General features: G+C 40.9%; 1 protein-coding gene across 1 annotated transcript in view; it reads left to right on the forward strand.

Moving 5' to 3' along the window:
* The window catches only part of MAD1L1 (mitotic arrest deficient 1 like 1), an 899456-nt gene that overhangs the window by 17311 nt on the left and 862555 nt on the right, over window positions 1-19590 (forward strand). The window contains exons 5-9 of the mRNA XM_043978850.1: window positions 83-262; window positions 1944-2068; window positions 13869-13950; window positions 15483-15613; window positions 18653-18767. Of these exons, the coding sequence (XP_043834785.1) occupies window positions 83-262; window positions 1944-2068; window positions 13869-13950; window positions 15483-15613; window positions 18653-18767 (633 nt within the window). The remainder of the gene's footprint in view (window positions 1-82; window positions 263-1943; window positions 2069-13868; window positions 13951-15482; window positions 15614-18652; window positions 18768-19590) is intronic.

Consider the following 19590-nt stretch of genomic DNA (forward strand, 5'->3'; position numbering starts at 1 on the left):
TGACATAGACTTAGCTCATCCTATTTCTCCCCTACACGCATTTTTATGGAATTGAATGAAAGTTATTTTCTCTCATTTAAAGAGAGAGGCTGACCGGAATCAGGAGCTCCTGACCCGTATCAAACAGCTCCAGGAGAGGGAGGTGGAAGCTGAAAATAAATTGAAAGAACAGATTGAAATCAATAGATCATGTAAACAGGATTTGGACACGGTGAACAAGAAGCTCCAGGAGAAAGAGAACAAGTTAGCTGAAGCTAATCAGGTGAGTCTTTGAAAAGCATTAGAAATCATATTTCCAGATAAGGGGAGTTACAGTTGGAAGGAAACTTAGGGATCATACAATTCGTTTTACAGAGAAGAAGTTGAGGCCAGGAGAGGTTAATTCACCTTCTAAAGGTTACACAGGCTCTTTTAGCTTCTTTTCTATCATGTGGGGGTGGAAGCTTCCATTTCTTCTGTTAGCATGTGATCACTCCAGAGCACCAAGGACTCTAAAACTAGAGCAGACACTATGTTCACACTTATGTGGCTCATCAAAGACTTTGCTGTTTTACAAAAAGGAGCTAAGATTGAGGACCTTTTTTTCCCCCCAGGGCAATGAGGGTTGAATGACTTGCCCAGGGTCACACAGCTTCTAAGTATGACATGTCCGAGGCTGGATTTGAACTTAGGTCCTCCTGAATCCAGGTCAGGTATTTATCCACTGTACCACCTGGCTGCCTCCGAGGTCCCTTTTCACTGGTGTCCATGGCTGTTGATTCTAAAGGGAGATGAAGGGAAAAAAAATCAAGGAAGGGAAAAGGTGATGGCAAGCCGTGTGTATTCCTTCTGGCTCTTCCTTGATGGCTATTTGGATGCTGCCTAAAGGTTATTCATTTTGCAGAATGCTTGTTTGTATAAACAGAGCAAGCCTGGTGTGGGGGGTGCGAGGGGGATGAGGGGTTGTCATGTTGGCCGGGTGTGGGTGACTGCACTGACTCTGCTTCTGCAGTCCTATTTCTCATGGACACTATTGCTAGTTACTTTCTGTGTGATTCTTGCTTGTAGTATAAGTGGGTAGATACTCCTCTGGAACAGTCTTAGGATCCTTGGGCAGAGAAACTGGTTCCTTTCTAAAGGAGGCAGTTCACTCTTGTGTTCTGACTGAGAAGAATGCTTCTGACCCTGTGTATTGTTTAAAATCTATTGTGGGTCCTAACCTGCTCCACCCCCCCAGTTTTTTTGGGGAAACTAGATAAGATTTACTGATAAAAGCATTTATTAAAGTGTATTAGAACTTATTGAAGAGAGAGAGGTTGAGAACAGATCCCTTATAGCATGGAAAACCCTAGCTTAGATCTATTTGGTATAGCCAGAGAGAAACCCTTGCTTTTTAAGTTCTGTTGCCAAGCCGATGTCTCAGACGAAAAGAGGAAGATCCAGTGAGGTAGCCTCACCTTCCTACTTCCTGTCTCCCTTCCCGGAAGGGAAGGTCCTTCAAGCTGATTGATGAGGGCGGTCTTCTGTTCAAGTTGTAGTCCACAGCCTCTGAGAACAACACCCCACTCAGGGCCAGCCAGGCATGGTCTAGATTTTATCAATCTTAAGTAGGTTCTCAGTCAGTTTCTCAGTCTCAACTAATTCAATCAATTCCAAATCAATTTTCAGGTGGGGCCCCTGGGCGACTGCCCAGGTGGGGCAATGAGGGTTAAGTGACTTGCCCAGGGTCACACAGCTAGTAAGTGTCAAGTGTCTGAGACCAGATTTGAACTCAGGTCCTCCTGAATCCAGGGCCAGTGCTTTATCCACTGTGCCACCTAGCTGCCCCCCCTGCCTGCCCTTTTAGATGAGGGACTTGACCTTTGTTTATTAGTGTTTGATATCAGCACATTCTGATTTAGTAATTAGTTAACCTGATGGTCTTGGCATTTTGTCTATTTTTTTCCTCTTTCTTTTGGACTCAGACCATCAGTGAGTTAAAGGGGAAAATTTCTGAGATGCAGTGGAATATAATGAACCAGGAGATGCAAGTGAAGAACTTGGAATCCCAGAAGCAGGAGCTGATGGAACAGTTAGATGTCCAGCACAAGTGAGTATAGCACAACAGCAGCCCTTTCAGAAAAAAAAAAACCAAACATGGTGCCTCTGTAGTTGCTTTGAAGGAAAAACTTTTTTCATGGATTTTGCTTTGTGTTCATTGAAGAAAGGCATCTCTTTTTTCTAGCTGTGCATGGCATAGTTTTATGAATTGTTTGATGCTACCTTTGTAGAGAAATTAATATGTTTTTTTTTCATTCTAACTCACATATATACACATGGTTCCTTCCACCAACTGTTATAAATGAGCAAAGCCCATGTGATCGACTCGAATGAGATTATGGAGATCTTATAGTATATTCATAGGAAAAATTAAAGGCTAAATTATTATTATTGTATTAGTAATAACTAATCTTAAATGCTTGTTGTCTTGCTTAGTAAATAGCTCTGTAGTTTAAAATGTAATTATGTAAAAAAAAAGATGTAATTATGTAGAGACTTTAGAGTTTTTCATCATTGATTCCACAAGTGTGAGAAGTCAGTTAGAATGTCAATAAGTTATTCAACAAACATTTATTATTTTTTTTTTTGCGGGGCAATGGGGGTTAAGTGACTTGCCCAGGGTCACACAGCTGGTAAGTGTCAAGTGACTGAGGCTGGATTTGAACTCAGGTACTCCTGAATCCAGGGCCAGTGCTTTATCCACTGAGCCACCTAGCTGCCCCTTCAACAAACATTTATTAAACTTTTATTATTATATGTTAGACACAGTGCATAGTGCTGAGGATACAAAGAAAGGCAAAAAAACCCAAACAAACCAAAAAACCCCCAAAAAACCCAGTCCCTGCTCTTCAGCAGTGTCTTTTCTAAGAGAGGAGACAACATGGAGTTTTATAGATCATCAGATATAGTTCATCCCTCTGAGAAAGGAAAAGGGACCCATCTATTGTCCAGGAGACAGGAGAGGGCAATTGTGTACCTAGAGAAAGTTTGCAAATGTTCTTATTCCCTTCCTTTCCAAATTAAGGCATGAACAGTTTTGCTTCTTAAAGTGTGGTTTGCTTCAGTTTAGATACACAGCAGTAGAAGTACAACCAAATTAATTTATATACAGTTACAATTGCAAATTAGTGGCTGTAACTTCTCTTTTAATCAGTGAATTTGCACACATTAGAGAACCATCAAAATTAAGGTGCTTTGCATTATTTTATTAAGTGCAAAGAAGATTTGACAATGAATCTTATGCCTTTGATGATTCTACATAATTTGAAATCATTTTCAGTTTGTTGAAGCCCATTTTACATTACTGTTTTTTAAAAAAACATTTGGATGGCATCCATAAAGGGTATACTTCTGGATTAGCTGGAAAAGGTTGAGTTGCTGCTGATTGTACCTAGCTCAGCATTGCCAAGCAGATTTTTAACATGTCAATATCTTAGTTGTGTTTCATAACTAAATTCCTTGAGCTGTAAACTCCTAGCTGCCTCTCTAATCTATAAACTCCTGGCTGGAGCTTCCAGTCTGTAAGGGGGGGGTGTTATTTTTTATTATTTTTTATTATTTTTTTTTAGTGAGGCAATTGGGGTTAAGTGACTTGCCCAGGGTCACACAGCTAGTAAGTGTTAAGTGTCTGAAGTCGGATTTGAACTCAGGTACTCCTGACTCCAGGGCCGGTGCTCTATCCACTGCGCCACCTAGACGCTCCCTAAGGGGGGGGTGGTTAAAAGATTCCCCAGGTTCATTCAACCCCGTGTGGGCCAATCTGTAAGGGCCTGCCCCCTCCCCAACTGCTTCTTCCAGACTAACAAGAAACAAGATTAAAAAGCCTCCTTTCAGTAAAAACAAAAAGCAGGGTTTATTGATGAGAATAAACTTAGAGATAAGGACAAAGAAAAGCAGGATATACGACTTGTAAACTCAATACACCAGACTCAGCTGCTTCTCTATCCCACTACATGTCTCTCTCCTGCCACAGTGAACTCTTCCCCCTCTCTCTGTTTTCTCCTCTCCTACTCCCATCTTCGGTCACTTGCTCCCCGCTCTGGTAGCCCGCACTCTGTGGATGTGGCTGGCAACTGCCACTGCTACTCTTCTCCTCCCTCTGTCTCTGTTGCTCCATAGCTCCCCTCTCAGGGCTTGCATGCCTGGGCGCAGAGGGAGCCGTGTGGGGCGCCCCTGAGACTCTAATTTTAGCCTAAGATGGGGTCCCAAAATGCAGTTGATTCTTACACAGCCCTATATATTCCTTCCATTCCAGAATTCAAAAGCCATTGTTGTTTCTTGCAAATTTTCACATTTGTGAATGGATTGCTTTAACATCATGTTAGAAGACCAGGGTGTTTCAGAGTGAGTGACCTTTAAGAGATATCTGTCATTTGTTCATTAACATTTTCTTTTGGATGGTGCAACCTGAAGGGAATTGAAAAGATTTTTTGTTTCACTGGAGAATTTTGTTGTACTCCATTTGTCTTCACTCACGTTGAGTAAAGGATGTCATTAAAGAAATGTATGATCAATAAAGATGGGCTTGACAGATGATGAGAGCAATGGACAATCTGTGTGCTTCACTGGTTCTTAAGATATGAAGAGAATAAGGAAGGCCCTGAGCACAGTGTATGAATCACCATTGGCAAACTTCTGGGAAGACAGGTTGTACAGGATGGGCAGGGAGGAATATATACCTGCATTACTGGGATTGTAGATTATTTTATTATTTATTTGCTATAATGTGATAACCTCAGCCTCACATATTTCTATTCTTATTCTCAAGCCAAAGTAATTTTTGAAGGATATTTGATGCCAATCCAGTTTGGTGAGAGTATATTATATATATATATATGTTCTTGGGGAACCCTTTCATTGACAGTATTGACATATGGAAGTATTGGACTCATCTCTTGGAATATAGCATCGTAGGTATAGTTGAATAACAAACATTTTTGAGAAATGATTTCAGCTTAAATATCAGTGACCCACAACCCAATGATTCAGTTTTGGATTTTATTATATAAGTAGTTCATAGGGAAAGTTTTGTTTTGATATTGTATTGAGTCAAATTTAGGTCTTTCTGTGCTTTGTTGTGGTTATTCATAAACTTAATAAAAGCAAGAAAACCCTCATTATTCAGACTTCTAATTTTACAGTCAGAACTGCTGATTATTCTTTTTGCTTTGAAATACATTTGAGATCTTCCTCTTACTTTTGATTAGGTTGACTGATGAGTATCATCAATAAAGCATCCTTTCACTTTTTTCATTGACTTCCTCTATTTAAAAAATATTCCAATTATTTTTTTTCTTTCCTTATTCTTAGGTGTAAATTTTTATTTCTTTGTTACTATTACAGCAATAGATATCTTTTTGGGGGGGAGTAACAGTATATCATATGTTGAAGAGAATGCAAGGAAAACAAAATTATGATTTGGTTTATGAAGCATTATACAACCAGGCATCGCAGTGAAAGCAGAGATTCTTAACCTGGTATCCATGAACTCATTAAAAATGTATTTTGATAACCATATTTTCAGTCTAATTGGTTTCATTTATAATCCTATATATTTTATTTTGTGCACTTAAAACATTATTCTGAAATGAGATCCATAGGTTTCACCAAATGAAAGAGAGGTCTGTGGTGTGCACATTAAGAAGCCTTGTTTACAACAAGTGACATTCATTCATCATCCTGGCTCATTTTGAAATTGGGAAATAGGCATCTTTATTCTGGTCAGGGCCATGTTTGGGTTGGTGATATCTGATTTAGTCATTACTTTTTTTGTTAAGAATGGGAGAATCTAATAAACTTACCAGAACATTTTTATCATAGTGAAATACTTGTAGCTGGCTGGCTAAGCCCTTGTTTTTGGCTACTGGGTGTTTAGAAAATTCCTGAATTTTAATATATAAGTATAACACTTGATTTTTTTCAGTGACTCAGGCATCTGTAGTTGCCCATTGCTATAGTGATAGGCCCATCTCTGGGTCTCTTCTAGCTTCTAGCTCTAGATTGTTTTTATGTCACTTAAATCCCAATAAAAATAGCCATATATGAAAGACTTTGTAAATAATTAAGTGGGACAATTTTTTTTTTGTAACTACAAAGCACCCCATTTTAGAGCCTCTCTCTCTTAGCTCCTATATTTTATATTCAGAAATACTAGTCATCATTAGATAGCCAGAAATAAATGTTTTGATTTATGACTGCCCTTATTTTATTGTTAGTAATGGTCGGGCGACAGGTCAGCAGCAGTGAATTGGTTATTGACAACATCATGGTATTTGCCTTCCTAATTACTTGACATCTATTGATAGGACTTGGAAACAAAGGAAAAAAATGCAGATCAACTCAATTGGAATTGAAAACAATCCGTCACTTTCTTCTTTAATAAAAGCATTGTACTGTATCGATTTCCAGATGTATGTCTATACTCAGTATACTCCACTGAGCATAGCAATTCCCTTCTGCTACTAGAATATGGATTACAACAAAGTATAAGTTATAGAAGCATTTGGCTTGCCTCATTAGGTGGGGTGGTAGGAATAGCATTTGTTGTTCTGTTGACTGGGATGATTTCCATTAAAAGGAGGCAAGGAGGCCATTCTCAAGATTTGCTTGCTTTGGAGAAATAAGGGATATAAAAAGTCCAGCCAGTGGGGAGTAGGCGTTCTGAGATATGCTGTGGTTTCCTTTCTCCTGGTGAATGTGGAAGCATAAGGAAGCAGTATCTATTTGCAGTAATTATGTGCCTTTTAAATCGTCTATACTTAGTCATTTTTATAACTTTTTATGGTCCATGTGTATTTCATTGTATTGTAGTCCGAAGGCTGTTATCACTAGACCGGCCTTAGTTATGCCCTTGCTCAAAATCGGTAGCATTTGATAGGCAAATTGAACTCTAGATAAAGGCCATTGCTTTCATTGGCATGTGCCTTGGAAGGTATGTTACTGTTCAACAGATGCTTGGAGTTATCACTGTAACACATATGGATTGAATAATAACAAATGTCAGGAGTGTTGCCTTGTGTTACAATGTTGAGCTGCAATCACTGGAATGGCTGGAGTTTGGCCCAGCCCAGAGCGTTTAGTGTTAGTTAGGACTACAATGATTTCATGGATCATTTTGTACTTTGAAATTGAGGAAGGGCCATGAAGAGGAAATTGTTCCTCAGGTAATTGGATGGCCAGATACTGGAGGCTTGGTACCCTGTGGTTGCAGTAATTTTTAGTGTAAGAGGAATCTTCTAAATGAGATAAGGATGAGGCCCCCACCTGCACTCTGATGAGTATGAGGAGGTTGGCAGGGAGAGTAAAAATATTGTAAAGTCTGTGCTCTTTGCCTCTTACTGTTTTAGAAAAGCTAGTGAAAACAGATTGTGCATTCGGCAGTTAGAGACAGATAGATATGCTTTTGTTTTTTAATGATTGTTTTTTTGGAGACAGAAGAGCATCTTAAGTAGTAAACAGCACAGGTGAAGAGGGCAGCGTTCATTGGGCTGCAGGCAGAAAACACCCTTAGGTCTTGCTGGAGAATGTGTTGAATTCTGCTCAAATAAGGGCCAAAAGGGAATAAAAGGGGAGAGGAGAGAGGTTGAGAATTCGATGAAGTGTTCAAACAAATAGACACTCCAAGGATGATGGCAGGAGGTACTCTGCCCACAGCCATGTTAGGTAGGTTGTAGGTGATACCCTCCTCCCCAAGGGGCTTTAGATGTGGCTTTTGTAGCTTGGCATAGGGAAGATGATTATTAGCCTATGGAATCTAGTAACCCCTTAAATAGTATCCTGTTGTCTGAGATTAAGGCAGTTGGGATCTTTCTGCCCCATGGAAACTTGGGACATTCTGCAAAGCCCCCATTCTGATTAGTTGGGTGAGCCAGCTAAGTCTCCGTATCTAGACTTAAGGGTCTCTTGGGGTCTCTGGGGGACCCTTGAGGGCTGAGGTCTCCCTGAGGTTCAGGCTGCTCTCGTAACTGCAGGACCATTTGGGGACTGGAGGGCATATGCCCGAGTTAAGTTGCCTTGAAAAGGAGAAGAAGCATATAAGGGGCTGCTGGATATAGGCAGCCAGCTTATCATCATACTGAGGGACTGTCGATGGGTCCATAAGAACACTCCATTTTTTGCCAGGGGTTTTGGTAGAAGACTGCTTAGGGAAGGGGCATCCTTGCTGAGTTGGAAGTAGGCTGCCTGCGTCACAGTTGGGACTGACCAGGATATTGTGGGATGGATATTTTTACTTCTTTGGAGTCAGTACCTGTATGAATGCTTAGGGCAACTTCTGTTCTGGTTATTATGTGTAGAGACAAATAGGAACCTTTGAAGTTATCTGCATCATCGTGTGTACTTAATATTAAAACGTTATTGGGTCCCTGGATGGAGAGATGTGAAACAGTTTCTCTTGGTGACAGAGATGAAAAAGGCTGGAATACTTTGTCTTACAAAGTCCCCTTATAATAGTATGTGTGGCCGGTGAAGAAGGTAATTATTACTTAGAGCTTTGTATTAGACTTCAGGATGCTGAATAAAGTTGCTCTATCAATTTCGATCACTATTGACTGTTTCTGATATTGTAAACGTGGGCTAGGTAGTTTGTGCACTGGATGAGTTCTATTGAGTTGGAGATCTTGCAAAAGCTGTCTCTCTATTCTCTTGACTGAGTCCAGAGTAGTTCGCTTTTATTTGGGAAGGAGTTCAGTTTACCTTCACTGTCCTTCCTTAGCATTGTCTTCTCTTTCATATTGCTAATATCTGAAGGAGCCACATTTCTTGAAGGCATTGATGTCCAATACTCTGTTGAGGATATAATATTGACTAGGCCCTGGATCTGTGGGTGACTCATGTGAGGGATACAGGGTGGGAGATTAACCCTCAAAAAATTCAGGGTACAGCCTGCTTAGTTAAGTTTTTGGCCTGAGGGGAGCTCAGATGATATAGTCCATAAGACACTAATGTTCCTCCACAATTGAAAAGTAAACTCTGATGCTTATTTGATCATTTGGTTTGAAGAAACCATATCCCCACCCTAGTTATGTCGTTGGTCTCCATTTATTGAATATACACAAGCCTGCCTCTTAAGTAGGACCCAGAGTAGGTTGTAGAATTGGAAGACATAAAACAGACCTTTCAGCAGTCTTACTTCTGTTGAATCCTTATGACTCTGTGGGGCTTGTGTTTTCAGAGATCTGGTCATGAGGATCAGTCTGAATGGCACCTTTGGCAGGTGCCAAGGAGAGGTCAGATTAAGTGACTGGTAGACTTGTGGATCTGTCAGCTCCTTGAAGTGGCTACTTGTTGCACCACTTTTCAAAAGCAATTGCTGGCCTCTTAATTGGGCCCTAGTAGTTACTGAATAGATGAAGGCATCAAACCATTACTGTTTGCCAAAAGTTGCCTTTTATGAATTCCATGATTAATATGGCCCTTCTAATAAGATGGGTAGGAGGCTTTTATTGTTTAATGGAAATTTAATATTCAAGCTCATGCTTGTCTAAGGCCCTTGGCGGGGGGAGGGGGACGGGGCGGCTATGATTATTTGGCTCTTGAGGAATACCTTTTTGCCTGTTTCTCTGATAGCTCTGACCATAGTGAGAAAAATGTGTGCAACTGGCCATGGATGGCCATTAATCAATAATGGAGTCTTGGCACATTTTCATAATTGAGAGGATTATATGGTGCTCTACCCACTACAGCATAGCATCATGGGAAAGTTGTGAATGATATGGTTGTAAGGGAGCTTGAGGGATGTTGCAGATAGTATCTTCATTTCTGTGCTGACTCTGGGCCAGTGGCCATGGGTCTGGGAACAATCTCTAGACAGTACAGTTTTTCCCCCCTTAGTGATCAAGATTGATGAAAAAATTTTGCCAATGTCTCCTAGACACTATTTTTTTCTCTGCTGTGCCTAATAACCAGCTTGATAACCTTCCAGGTACAGCAGAAATATGGGACAGCTAAGTGGCACAGTGGATAGAATGCTGGGCCTGGAGTTCAAATTTGGCTTCAAACACTAACTAGCTGTGTGACTGTGGGCAAGGCATTTCACCCTGTTTGCCTCAGTTTCCTCATCTGTAAAATGAGCTGGAGAAGAATTTTTGCCAAGAAAACCCCAAATGGAGTCACAAAGAGTTGGCCATGACTGAGATGACTGAACAAAAACACGGCAGAAATTAGGGACTGGGTCCATCCTCAGTCTGGACATGGTAGCCATGAATACTCTGTTGTTGTGGGTATATGATTATGTGATGCTCTCAACTAAGGAGAGGAAAGCTGGTTCTGTTCAATGATGCCTCTCATGCGAATTGGAGCAATTGCTTTCTCGACCTGCCTTCAGTCAGCATCTTGAGGATATTGCCCATTTCCCCCACCTCAAGGCAAGAGGCTTGCTTTTGCTTGTGCAGTTGATTTTTATTCAGGATACGTTCTTATGTTTCAGTGCCGGTCAAGTGTGCTGATATCCAAGCTCTTTTAGAACTTATCAGTCTTCCTTATGCACCTTCCGCACCATAGCTTGTGATCAGGGCACCCATCGTACTGTGAAATAGTAAGCATGTTGGGCATGCTACCAACACAGTTGTAGGTCTTCTATCTCTGGTGTCGTCTTCAAGCATCTGGTATTTATTGAACACTGGAATGAGTTATTGAAGTAGCAGCTCTGTCATCATACCTCGATTATTGGGGTTAGTTGTTCTCCTTTCCAGAAGCTGCATCTGTGATGGATGGACCATCACAGCAAGGGGGATTGCTTTCTATTCCAGTGATTTCTTGGTTGTGTCCTTCAAGAAGGCTTCACTGATGAGGATGAACCCCTTTTAGGCATAGTCCTGTTTGACTCTGTTATTTCATCCCAGGCATGAAATCACCTGACCCTTTAAGTATGCCCCTCCCCCCTCACTCCCCAGAAGAATATGAATCTGGGGCAGATGGTTTAGGACACTCAAGTATTAGCAGGTCTCTTTTCCCCCAGTGATTTGGATAAATCCTTTATAGAAAGTACTTAGAGGAAAACGAGGTGAGATTGTTGCAAGGTACTTTACTTTTTTTTTTTTGTGCAGGGCAGTGAGGGTTAAGTTATTTGCCCAGAGTCACACAGCTAGTAAGTGTCAAGTGTCCGAGGCCTGATTTGAACTCAGGTACTCCTGAATCCAGGGACAGTGCTTTATCCACTGTACCACCTAGCTGCCCCTGGTACTTTACTTTCTAATGACATGAGGTGGTAGTGAAACTGGTTTTATATAGTTATGGGGAATAGTCTACTTGGTAGCAGTCCTAAGTCCCTGGCTGACGGTGTTGAGGAGTCTTTGTGCAGCCTCCACAAAGGTGGTGGAGGGTGGGGCTGTGTGTGAGTGTAATCCTTCAGTAGAGGCCTCCAAAGAGACAGGGATTTGGTATGACCCTCTGATGGGGCTCTCGGAGGAGGAAGTTTTGCCTGGTGGGCTGGTTGGTGCTATTCTGTGCTGAGTTTCAGTAGCAATTTAGATCCTGGGACAGCTTGTCTGCAACAGGTTTAGGAGCTCTCAACCCCCTTCTGACTGATGATATCGACCCATGGTGCTGATTGACAACTGTCAAGAGTTGTTCTTGTTGTTGCTGTGGCCCTGATATTCCTGACTCAGCTTTTTATTGTTGCTTCCTCTTTGGAGACATGCTATGAAATAGCTCAGACAATACTTTTACTCCATGGACTGTGTTTTTTAGAAAACTTTGATACTGTTTTTTAATCTTTCTTTTATGGAAATGAATAAAGCACTTAGTGCTTACTGTATGCAAAGCACTCTATTAAATGCTTGGAATACAGCTAGAAAAGTACAGCTCCCTTCTTTCAAACAGCTTACATTTGAAGGGGGAAGACAACACAGATGGTTTTAACTGCAAGTCAGATGGAAAGGTCCCATGGTCCTTAGGGTGCAGCAGCAAGCAGATGGTGATGCCTCTTCTGTAATATCATTTCCAGTGATAAAATTATGTCACTTTCTGATGAAGAACTGCTTGACAGTGCCAAGGATTTTGGGGGCAAGAACTTTCTTTTCTGGATCTTCAGAGGCTGTGGTTGTAGCACTGTCAGGAGTAATTGCCAGGCTGCATCTCCACAGGGGTTGCTTCCCAGGGTGACGGCTGAGGGCACTGGGCTGGAAGCATGGCTATCCCCAAGGTTCTGGGACTCAGGGTCCTGGGCTATCTCCATCAGGATCTGAGTGGGAGATGCTAGTCACTCCATAAATATCTATGAGCCAGGAACTGTACTGAGTGCTGGGGATACAAAAAGAAGCAAAAGATTGGCCCTGCCTTCTAGGAGCTCACAGTCTAATAGAATGTGGTGATGGTGGTCTGACTTGCCTAACACATGCAGTCTCCTGTCTCTGCCTAGGGGGCCCTTGATGTTTCAGCTAGCTAGCTTGTCTCCCCTGTGGTTGGTGATTGGTAGAGATGGCTGACTCTTTCTCCACAGGAATTGCTTCCCCAGATGATGGCTGTGAAGGCTGGCTGTGAGGAAAGAATGGCAGTCTAGGGATTGCCACCACTGTTCAGGCCCCTTTGCCTATCTGCATGTTGGTGGCATTTGGTCAATAATTGCTACTGGTGCTGATGAGGAGGGTGGGCCCCCCCTGTGTAATGATTTTTCCTTTCCATGATGGCTATGAGTGCTGGGCTAGAGGCAGATCTGGTGGTTTAGGGCTTGGGTTCCCAAGGATTTTGGATTCAGGGGCCTTGGCCATTTTCATCAACATCTGAAGGGAGATAGTGATCAAGGTGGTGGTGATGGTTTGATTTGCCTGGCACTTGCTGCCTCCTGATTTTACCTTGGGGTACCTTGCTGCTTCACCAAGGCTGTCTTTTCTGTCCCATGTGTATATACTAAGCTCTTCATCCATTAGACTATATTAGGTTTCTTCCTAAGGTCAGAGTTGTTTCAAGGTCAGTTAAGTGGTTGGAAGTCCCCTGGAAGATTTTGGGGACCTTTCCACCAGTGGAATGGCATGTGGTAGGACCAGCATTTAACCATGGAATGGTTTTCCTTTAAGAAGGCAAGGAAAAAAAAAAAAGAAGGCAAGGACGCTGTCGTTCCCCCCACCCCCACCCCCATGAGGAGTGGGATTCTTGAGGTCTGGTCGAATTTTCACTGTCCTGAGGGTTGTTGTTTTGTGTTGCTGCCCTGACAAATGTGAAGGTTGGGAGAATGTCATCTATTTTTTAATAATGATATGCTTTTGGGGGGGGCGGGGCAATGGAGGTTAAGTGACTTGCCCAGGGTCACACAGCTAGTAAGTGTCAAGTGTCTGAGGCCTGATTTGAACTCAGATACTCCTGAATCCAGGGCTGGTGCTTTATCCACTGCACCACCTAGCCGCCCCCGTAATGATATGCTTTTAAATGCTGTATTGTAACTTGCTATTTTTATTGTATGTTGTGGTCCATGAGTACAATTTCATTACATTCTCATCCCAAGGTGGAATCTTGGGACTGAGCTCAGGCCTTTGCTCAGAAGATGTGGCATTTTATAGCCAGAGACAACTATTGGTAAAGGCTGTTCCCTTTCATTGTTTTGTTCCTTGGAAGACTTCTCATTGTCCAGCCATGGCTTGAATAATTACTGTAAAATATACAGATTAAGTAATAACATACCACAAGTGGATTATTTTTTGGCATTAAAACGTGTGCATTTATAAAATATTAAAAAGTTTTCTGTTTTATACCTAGTAGCTGCTGCTTACCTTGCTTACCCTCAGTGCTGGCTCTGCCAAAGTCATACAAATCTTATTAATACTCTTCCATTGAATGGCCTTTCATATTTGCAATGAAGCTTAATTTGTGAAATGTCTACATATATTCTTATGGTAACTCTGTTGTCTGTTCTGCAGAAAATGGCAGGAAGCCAACCAGAGAGTCCTGGAGCTCCAAGCAAGCCATTGTCTTATAGATGACAGTGAAAAGAAAATCAAAGTGAGTAGTATATCAGGTTCCTCCTCCCTCCAAGTTAGGTAAAGGTGTTTTTGTTTTATAGACATTACAAGTGGTGGACCTGGTATTTCTCATGCACAATGCAGAGATATGTTTGAGGATGGATAGTGTGGATACTCATTCATTCATTCATTCATCCATCCATCCATCCATCCATCCATCCATCCATCCATCCATCCATCCATCCATCCATCCATCCATTCATCCATCTATTTATTTAGAATTTTCCCCACCTTACATGTAAAAACATTGATTTTTTTTTTGCGTGGGGGCAATGAAGGTTAAGTGACTTGCCCAAGGTCACGCAGCTAGTCTCAAGTGTCTGAGGTCGGATTTGAACTCAGGTCCTCTTGAATCTAGGTCTGGTGCTTTATCCACTGCACCACCTTGCTGCCCCCTGTAACATCGATTTTTTTTTTTTGGTGAGGCAGTTGGGGTTAAGTGACTTGCCCAAGGTCACACAACTAGTTAAGTGTCAAGTGTCTGAGTCCAGATTTGAACTCAGGTCCTCCTGATTCCAGGGCTAGTGCTCTATCCACTGTGCCACTTAGCTGCCCCCTGTAACATGGATTTAAAAAACTTTGTGTTCCAAATTCTCTTCCTTCTTCCCTATCCCCCCTTTAAGAACTCAAGCAATTTTGGGGGGGGGCGGGGTGAGGCAGTTGGGGTTAAGTGACTTGCCCGGGGTCACACAACTAGTAAGTGTTAAGTGGCTTGAGGTCACATTTGAACTCAGGTCCTCCTGACTCCAGGGCCAGTGCTTTATCCACTGTGCCACTTAGCTGCTCCATGGATACTCTTTAACTATTTACTTCTTTGTTAGATTTGTACATCTCAAACTCGGGTCCCTGGCATTAGGTTAATTGCAGTTTCCTTAGATATATTAAGTAGCTTTTTGCTCAAACAAACATGTAATCAATTAACATGTATTTTTGAAGGGAAATACAATGGGTGAGTTGTAATTTTATGGAATGTATAAATTTTGAGTCTGCAGCCACTGAATTAAAGATCTGGCTAACGAGGCCACATTTGTAGATTTAGTTTTTGATGAATCAGTTATCTTTGCTTCGCTAATAATCATAATCCTGTTAAGGCATCTAGAAATAGGTGCATTAGGTATCTGTAGCTGCATCAAGATAGCTACATCCCCATTGTTTAAAAAATGAGTCAATTTCTGTCTTAATATTGAGTCAGTGGAGGGGCAGCTAGGTGGTGCAGTGGATAGAGCACCGGCCCCAGAGTCAAGAGTACCTGAGTTCAAATCCGGCCTCAGACACTTAACACTTACTAGCTGTGTGACCCTGGGCAAGTCACTTAACCCCAATTTCATCACTAATATAGATAGATAGACAGACAGACAGACAGACAGACAGACAGAGTCTCTGTGGTACTATTGTGATTTTTATGAAATACAGAAATGGTATTGAAAAAGGAATTTGCTAAAGCTTAATAGTTCATCAGCCAGCCTTCAATGCTCCTGTGTTCCATCTCTTTTGGGTCTCTGGTCTTCTTAGGAACTGGAGCAGAAGCTGTCTCTGCAGGAGCAGGATGCTGCCATTGTGAAGAACATGAAGTCAGAACTTGTACGATTCCCAAAGATGGAGAGGGAAGTGAAGCAACTGAGGGAGGAAAATGCCTACCTCAGGTAAAGGGGGAAGAAAATAAGAGGTCTGTTGCTGGCAGAAACTCAAGAGCCTTTTGTTATTTAAATTTCCTGAAATCTCAGTTAGGACCCCAGACAGAGGTCACCTGGTCTTAACCCAGTGTTTCTGTGTGATCTGTGCTTGAAGACTTCCAGGGGTTGAAAATCATCATTTCCTGAGGTAGCCTATATCACTTTTAGACAGCTCTGGTCGTTAGAAAGTGAAATCTCCTTTTCTTAGTATCCTCTTCATTGTTACTGATTCTGCTCTCTGGGGTCAAGAACGACTAGTCTAATTTTCTTCCCCATTATAATCCTTTAGATACGTGAAGATAGCTGTCAAGTCTTTCTTTAAACTTCCCTCCCACCCCACCCCCTCAGGCCAGACCTCAGAGTCATCCTTGATTTTTCTCTCTGTCATCACCCATATCTAATCACTTGTCCGATCTGTTCGATTATATCTTCACAGTATGTTGTATCTCTTTCTCTTTCTCTCTTTACCAGTCTTCACCCTAGTTCAGGCCCTGAACTATTGCAAAAGCCTTCTAATTGTACTTTATGTAGGATTGACAAGTAAATGCTTGTTGAATTGAATTAATGTGTTCTCCCTTCTTCTAGTGTCTTTCCTCTCTGATTCATCTTCTGCACTACTGTAAAAATCATCTTCTTAAGGCACAGGGTGAGAGAATGGAATAGAAAAGAAAAGAATCACTTGCTAAGGCATCTTCCTGTCCTGCTCTGTGATAAAATAGAAAGATCTCATTCTGATGTTAGAACCATTCTGCAGTCTGACCACTTCCCTAATTCATTTCATATTGATTGCCTTCTTCACAAATTCCACATTCTCACCCATATGGCCTATTTGCCATTCCCTTATCCTCGAATTCAGACTCCTCTCTCTCTTTGTGTATGCCAGCTCCCATCATCCTCAGCTTTATCTCTTAGAGTAGCTTGTGGCTTTCTAGTCTCAGCCTAGGTGCCTCCATCTCCAGTTGTCAATGTTTGTCTTTTCTCAGCTTTATATATAAGTTGTGTTCTCTCCAGTAGATGTAACCTTCCTGAGACCAGGAATTGTTTGGTTTCATTTTTGTATCCCTAGCACCTGGTATAATACCTTGTACCTAGTAGGTGCTTAATGTATGTTTATTGAATTGAAATCTGTTCCTTAATCCTAGTAATGATAAAGTATGAACCAAGCAAAGGCAAAGACATAGTACAGTGGCACTCCACTAGAGGAAACCATGTTGATTTTATTTATATTATTGTCATTTTTTATTATGTTCTGCTTTGGTTCTTATTTTTATTTATCTATTTTTGTGGGGCAGTGAGGGCTAAATGACTTGCCCAGGGTCATACAGCTAGTAAGCGTCAGATGTTTGAGGCTGGATTTGAACTCAGTTCCTCTTGAATCCAGGGCCAGTGCTTTATCCACTGTGCCACCTAGCTGCCCCCATTCTGCTTTAGTTCTTACAAGTTTTTATGTATTTTTTTCTTCCCTTTATGGTCTAGTAATTATATTTATATAGCATCATTTATTCAATTATTCCCTAGAAACATTTTTTATTTCAAAATTTTTATTACCATGAGTAATGCTGCTAATAAACTCCAGAGACTTTTCTTTTTGTCTTTTCTTTTTTTTTCTGGGGCAATGAGGGTTAAGTGACTTGCCCGGGGTCACACAGCTAAGTGTCAAATGTCTGCCGTCAGATTTTAACTCAGCTCCTCCTGAATCCAGGGCCGGTGCTTTATCTACTGCACCACCTAGCTGCCCCTGACTTTTCTTTTTGCCAATAAACTATTTGGGATGTAATTCCAAAAGTGGGATTTTTGGGTAGGTTCAAAAGGTCTGAACAATTGAATAATCTTATTGCCTAATTCCAAATTGTTTTCCTGAGTAGTGAAACAATTTGCAGATCCATCATCAGTGAATTAGTATGCCTATGATCCTTCCATTAAGGAATTTTCCCATGCTTTTAATACTTTTCATTATTTTGAGGGTGAGGTTGCTCATAGGATCTAGATTTAAAGATGGGACTTTAGAGTACATTTAGTTCAACCCCCTCATTTTATAGATAAAGATACTGAGGCCTCTATAGGTTAAGTGATTTGCCCAGAAGTCACTGAAGACATTATTATGGTCATAGAAATAGTAAGTGCCAGAACTGGGATTTGAATCCAGGTCCTCCAGTAGGATAGTTTTAATGAACATTTTTTTGATTATAAGTGATTTTTAACATTTTTAAAAGGTGCTTATTTTTATTTTATAGCTCTTTTGAAAACTCTTTTGTTCATGTCCTCTGATTACTTGTTTATTGGAGAATTGCTACTGAATTAAAACCTTTCTGTTAGTTTCCTATAGATTTTTGGTGTTTGGCTTTTAATAAGGTTACTAAATGCAGTCATTCCACCCCCCTCCCCCCAATGTTCTTATTCTGGCTGCATGGATTTTATTTGTACAAAAGGTTTTAAAAGTAGTTTTATCCACAATGTCCATTTTGTCTTTTGTGATCTTTCATGTCCTTCAGGTTGTACACTTTTCCCTTACTCATAATTATGGATAATATATTTCAATATTTTATCATTTTGAAATTTATTGTTAAAGGAGATATGAAAGATGCAGACAACCTATTTTACAAATGACTTTCCAGCTCTTCCAGTGGTTCTTTTGAATATATATTTTTACATTGGAGTATATTTGTTTCTGCTGTTCCAGAATTCATTTTAAGGCATTATTTTAAAGGTTTTTGAAGTGGAATTTGGGAGAGCTCAGGCAAGTCCTTGCCTTCACTTTGCCATTTTGGCTCCACTGTCTTGGAATATATTTGTAAGAAACAAGCTGTGAATAATATGAAAGTAATCAGACCCTTCTGGAATAGCAAAGAGTTGATAGGCAGAGTTAGTTTTCTAGACTAGGATGAAACCAAGTGACCTCATTTGGTTTGGTAGATAGTGTGCATTTGCCAATCAAGGCCAGGAGCAGGTTCAGGACAAAGGATTGGTTGTTTTATAAATGCTTGGTTGTTCTCTTTCTGCTGCCTCCAGAGAAATGAAAGAGAACAATGGCTTGTTGAAAGAAGAAGTAGAAGGACTTCAGAGAAAACTGGAACGTCATGAGAAACTACAGGAAGATATGGTGACCTTGGAATTGGAGAAGGAGGTGAGGATACATCTTTAAGAGGCATGCTGTCTAATGAATATTGTTTTCTCCCCTACCTATCCTATCTTTCTTTTTTTTTTTTTTTTTTTGGTGAGGCAGTTGGGGTTAAGTGACTTGCCCAGGGTCACACAGCTAGTAAGTGTCAAGTGTCTGAGGCTGGATTTGAACTCAGGTCCTCCTGAATCCAGGGCCAGTGCTCTGGCCAGTGCTCTATCCACTGTGCCACCTAGCTGCTCCTATCCTATCTTTCTTTAAGGACCTTAGGACCTTAAATCTGGTTTGATTTGTTTATTCAAACTGGATATTCTCTTGGTCCCCGCCCCCCTTTTTTTTGAACTTCAATCTTTATTGTAATGCCCGCTCTAGTAGCAAGAATAAGAGAATGCAAGATACTCTTTGGAAGAGTTTTTCCTTCTAATAATGTACATGGACCATAGTATCCTTCAGAGTGGACTTTTCTTTTGTAATACACATTAGTATTTTTGTGTCAACTATCCTGAGTCTCAGTTTTAAAAACTTAAACTTGAAGGGGCCCATATTATAATTGTATGTCTTCAGTGTATGTCTGTAATAGATCTGTTACTCATTGGTGAACTTAATTAGTTCTCCATGCAACTACAGAGCAACATTTTTACAACAGACAGCCTTCATTATTTTTTGTTTTCCCACTCTGTTGGTTAATCTCTTCTATTTAAGTTTTTACTAATGCCTTTTTTTGGTATCTTCATGATAATTCTCCATTATTTGCCTCGGATGACTTTCCCAGAGAGCCATCCCATATAAAAAAATAGTTTTTTGGTTTTTTTTTTGCAGGGCAGTGAGG

Source organism: Dromiciops gliroides, chromosome 1, assembly GCF_019393635.1.
Source record: "Dromiciops gliroides isolate mDroGli1 chromosome 1, mDroGli1.pri, whole genome shotgun sequence".
NCBI lineage: Eukaryota > Metazoa > Chordata > Mammalia > Microbiotheria > Microbiotheriidae > Dromiciops > Dromiciops gliroides.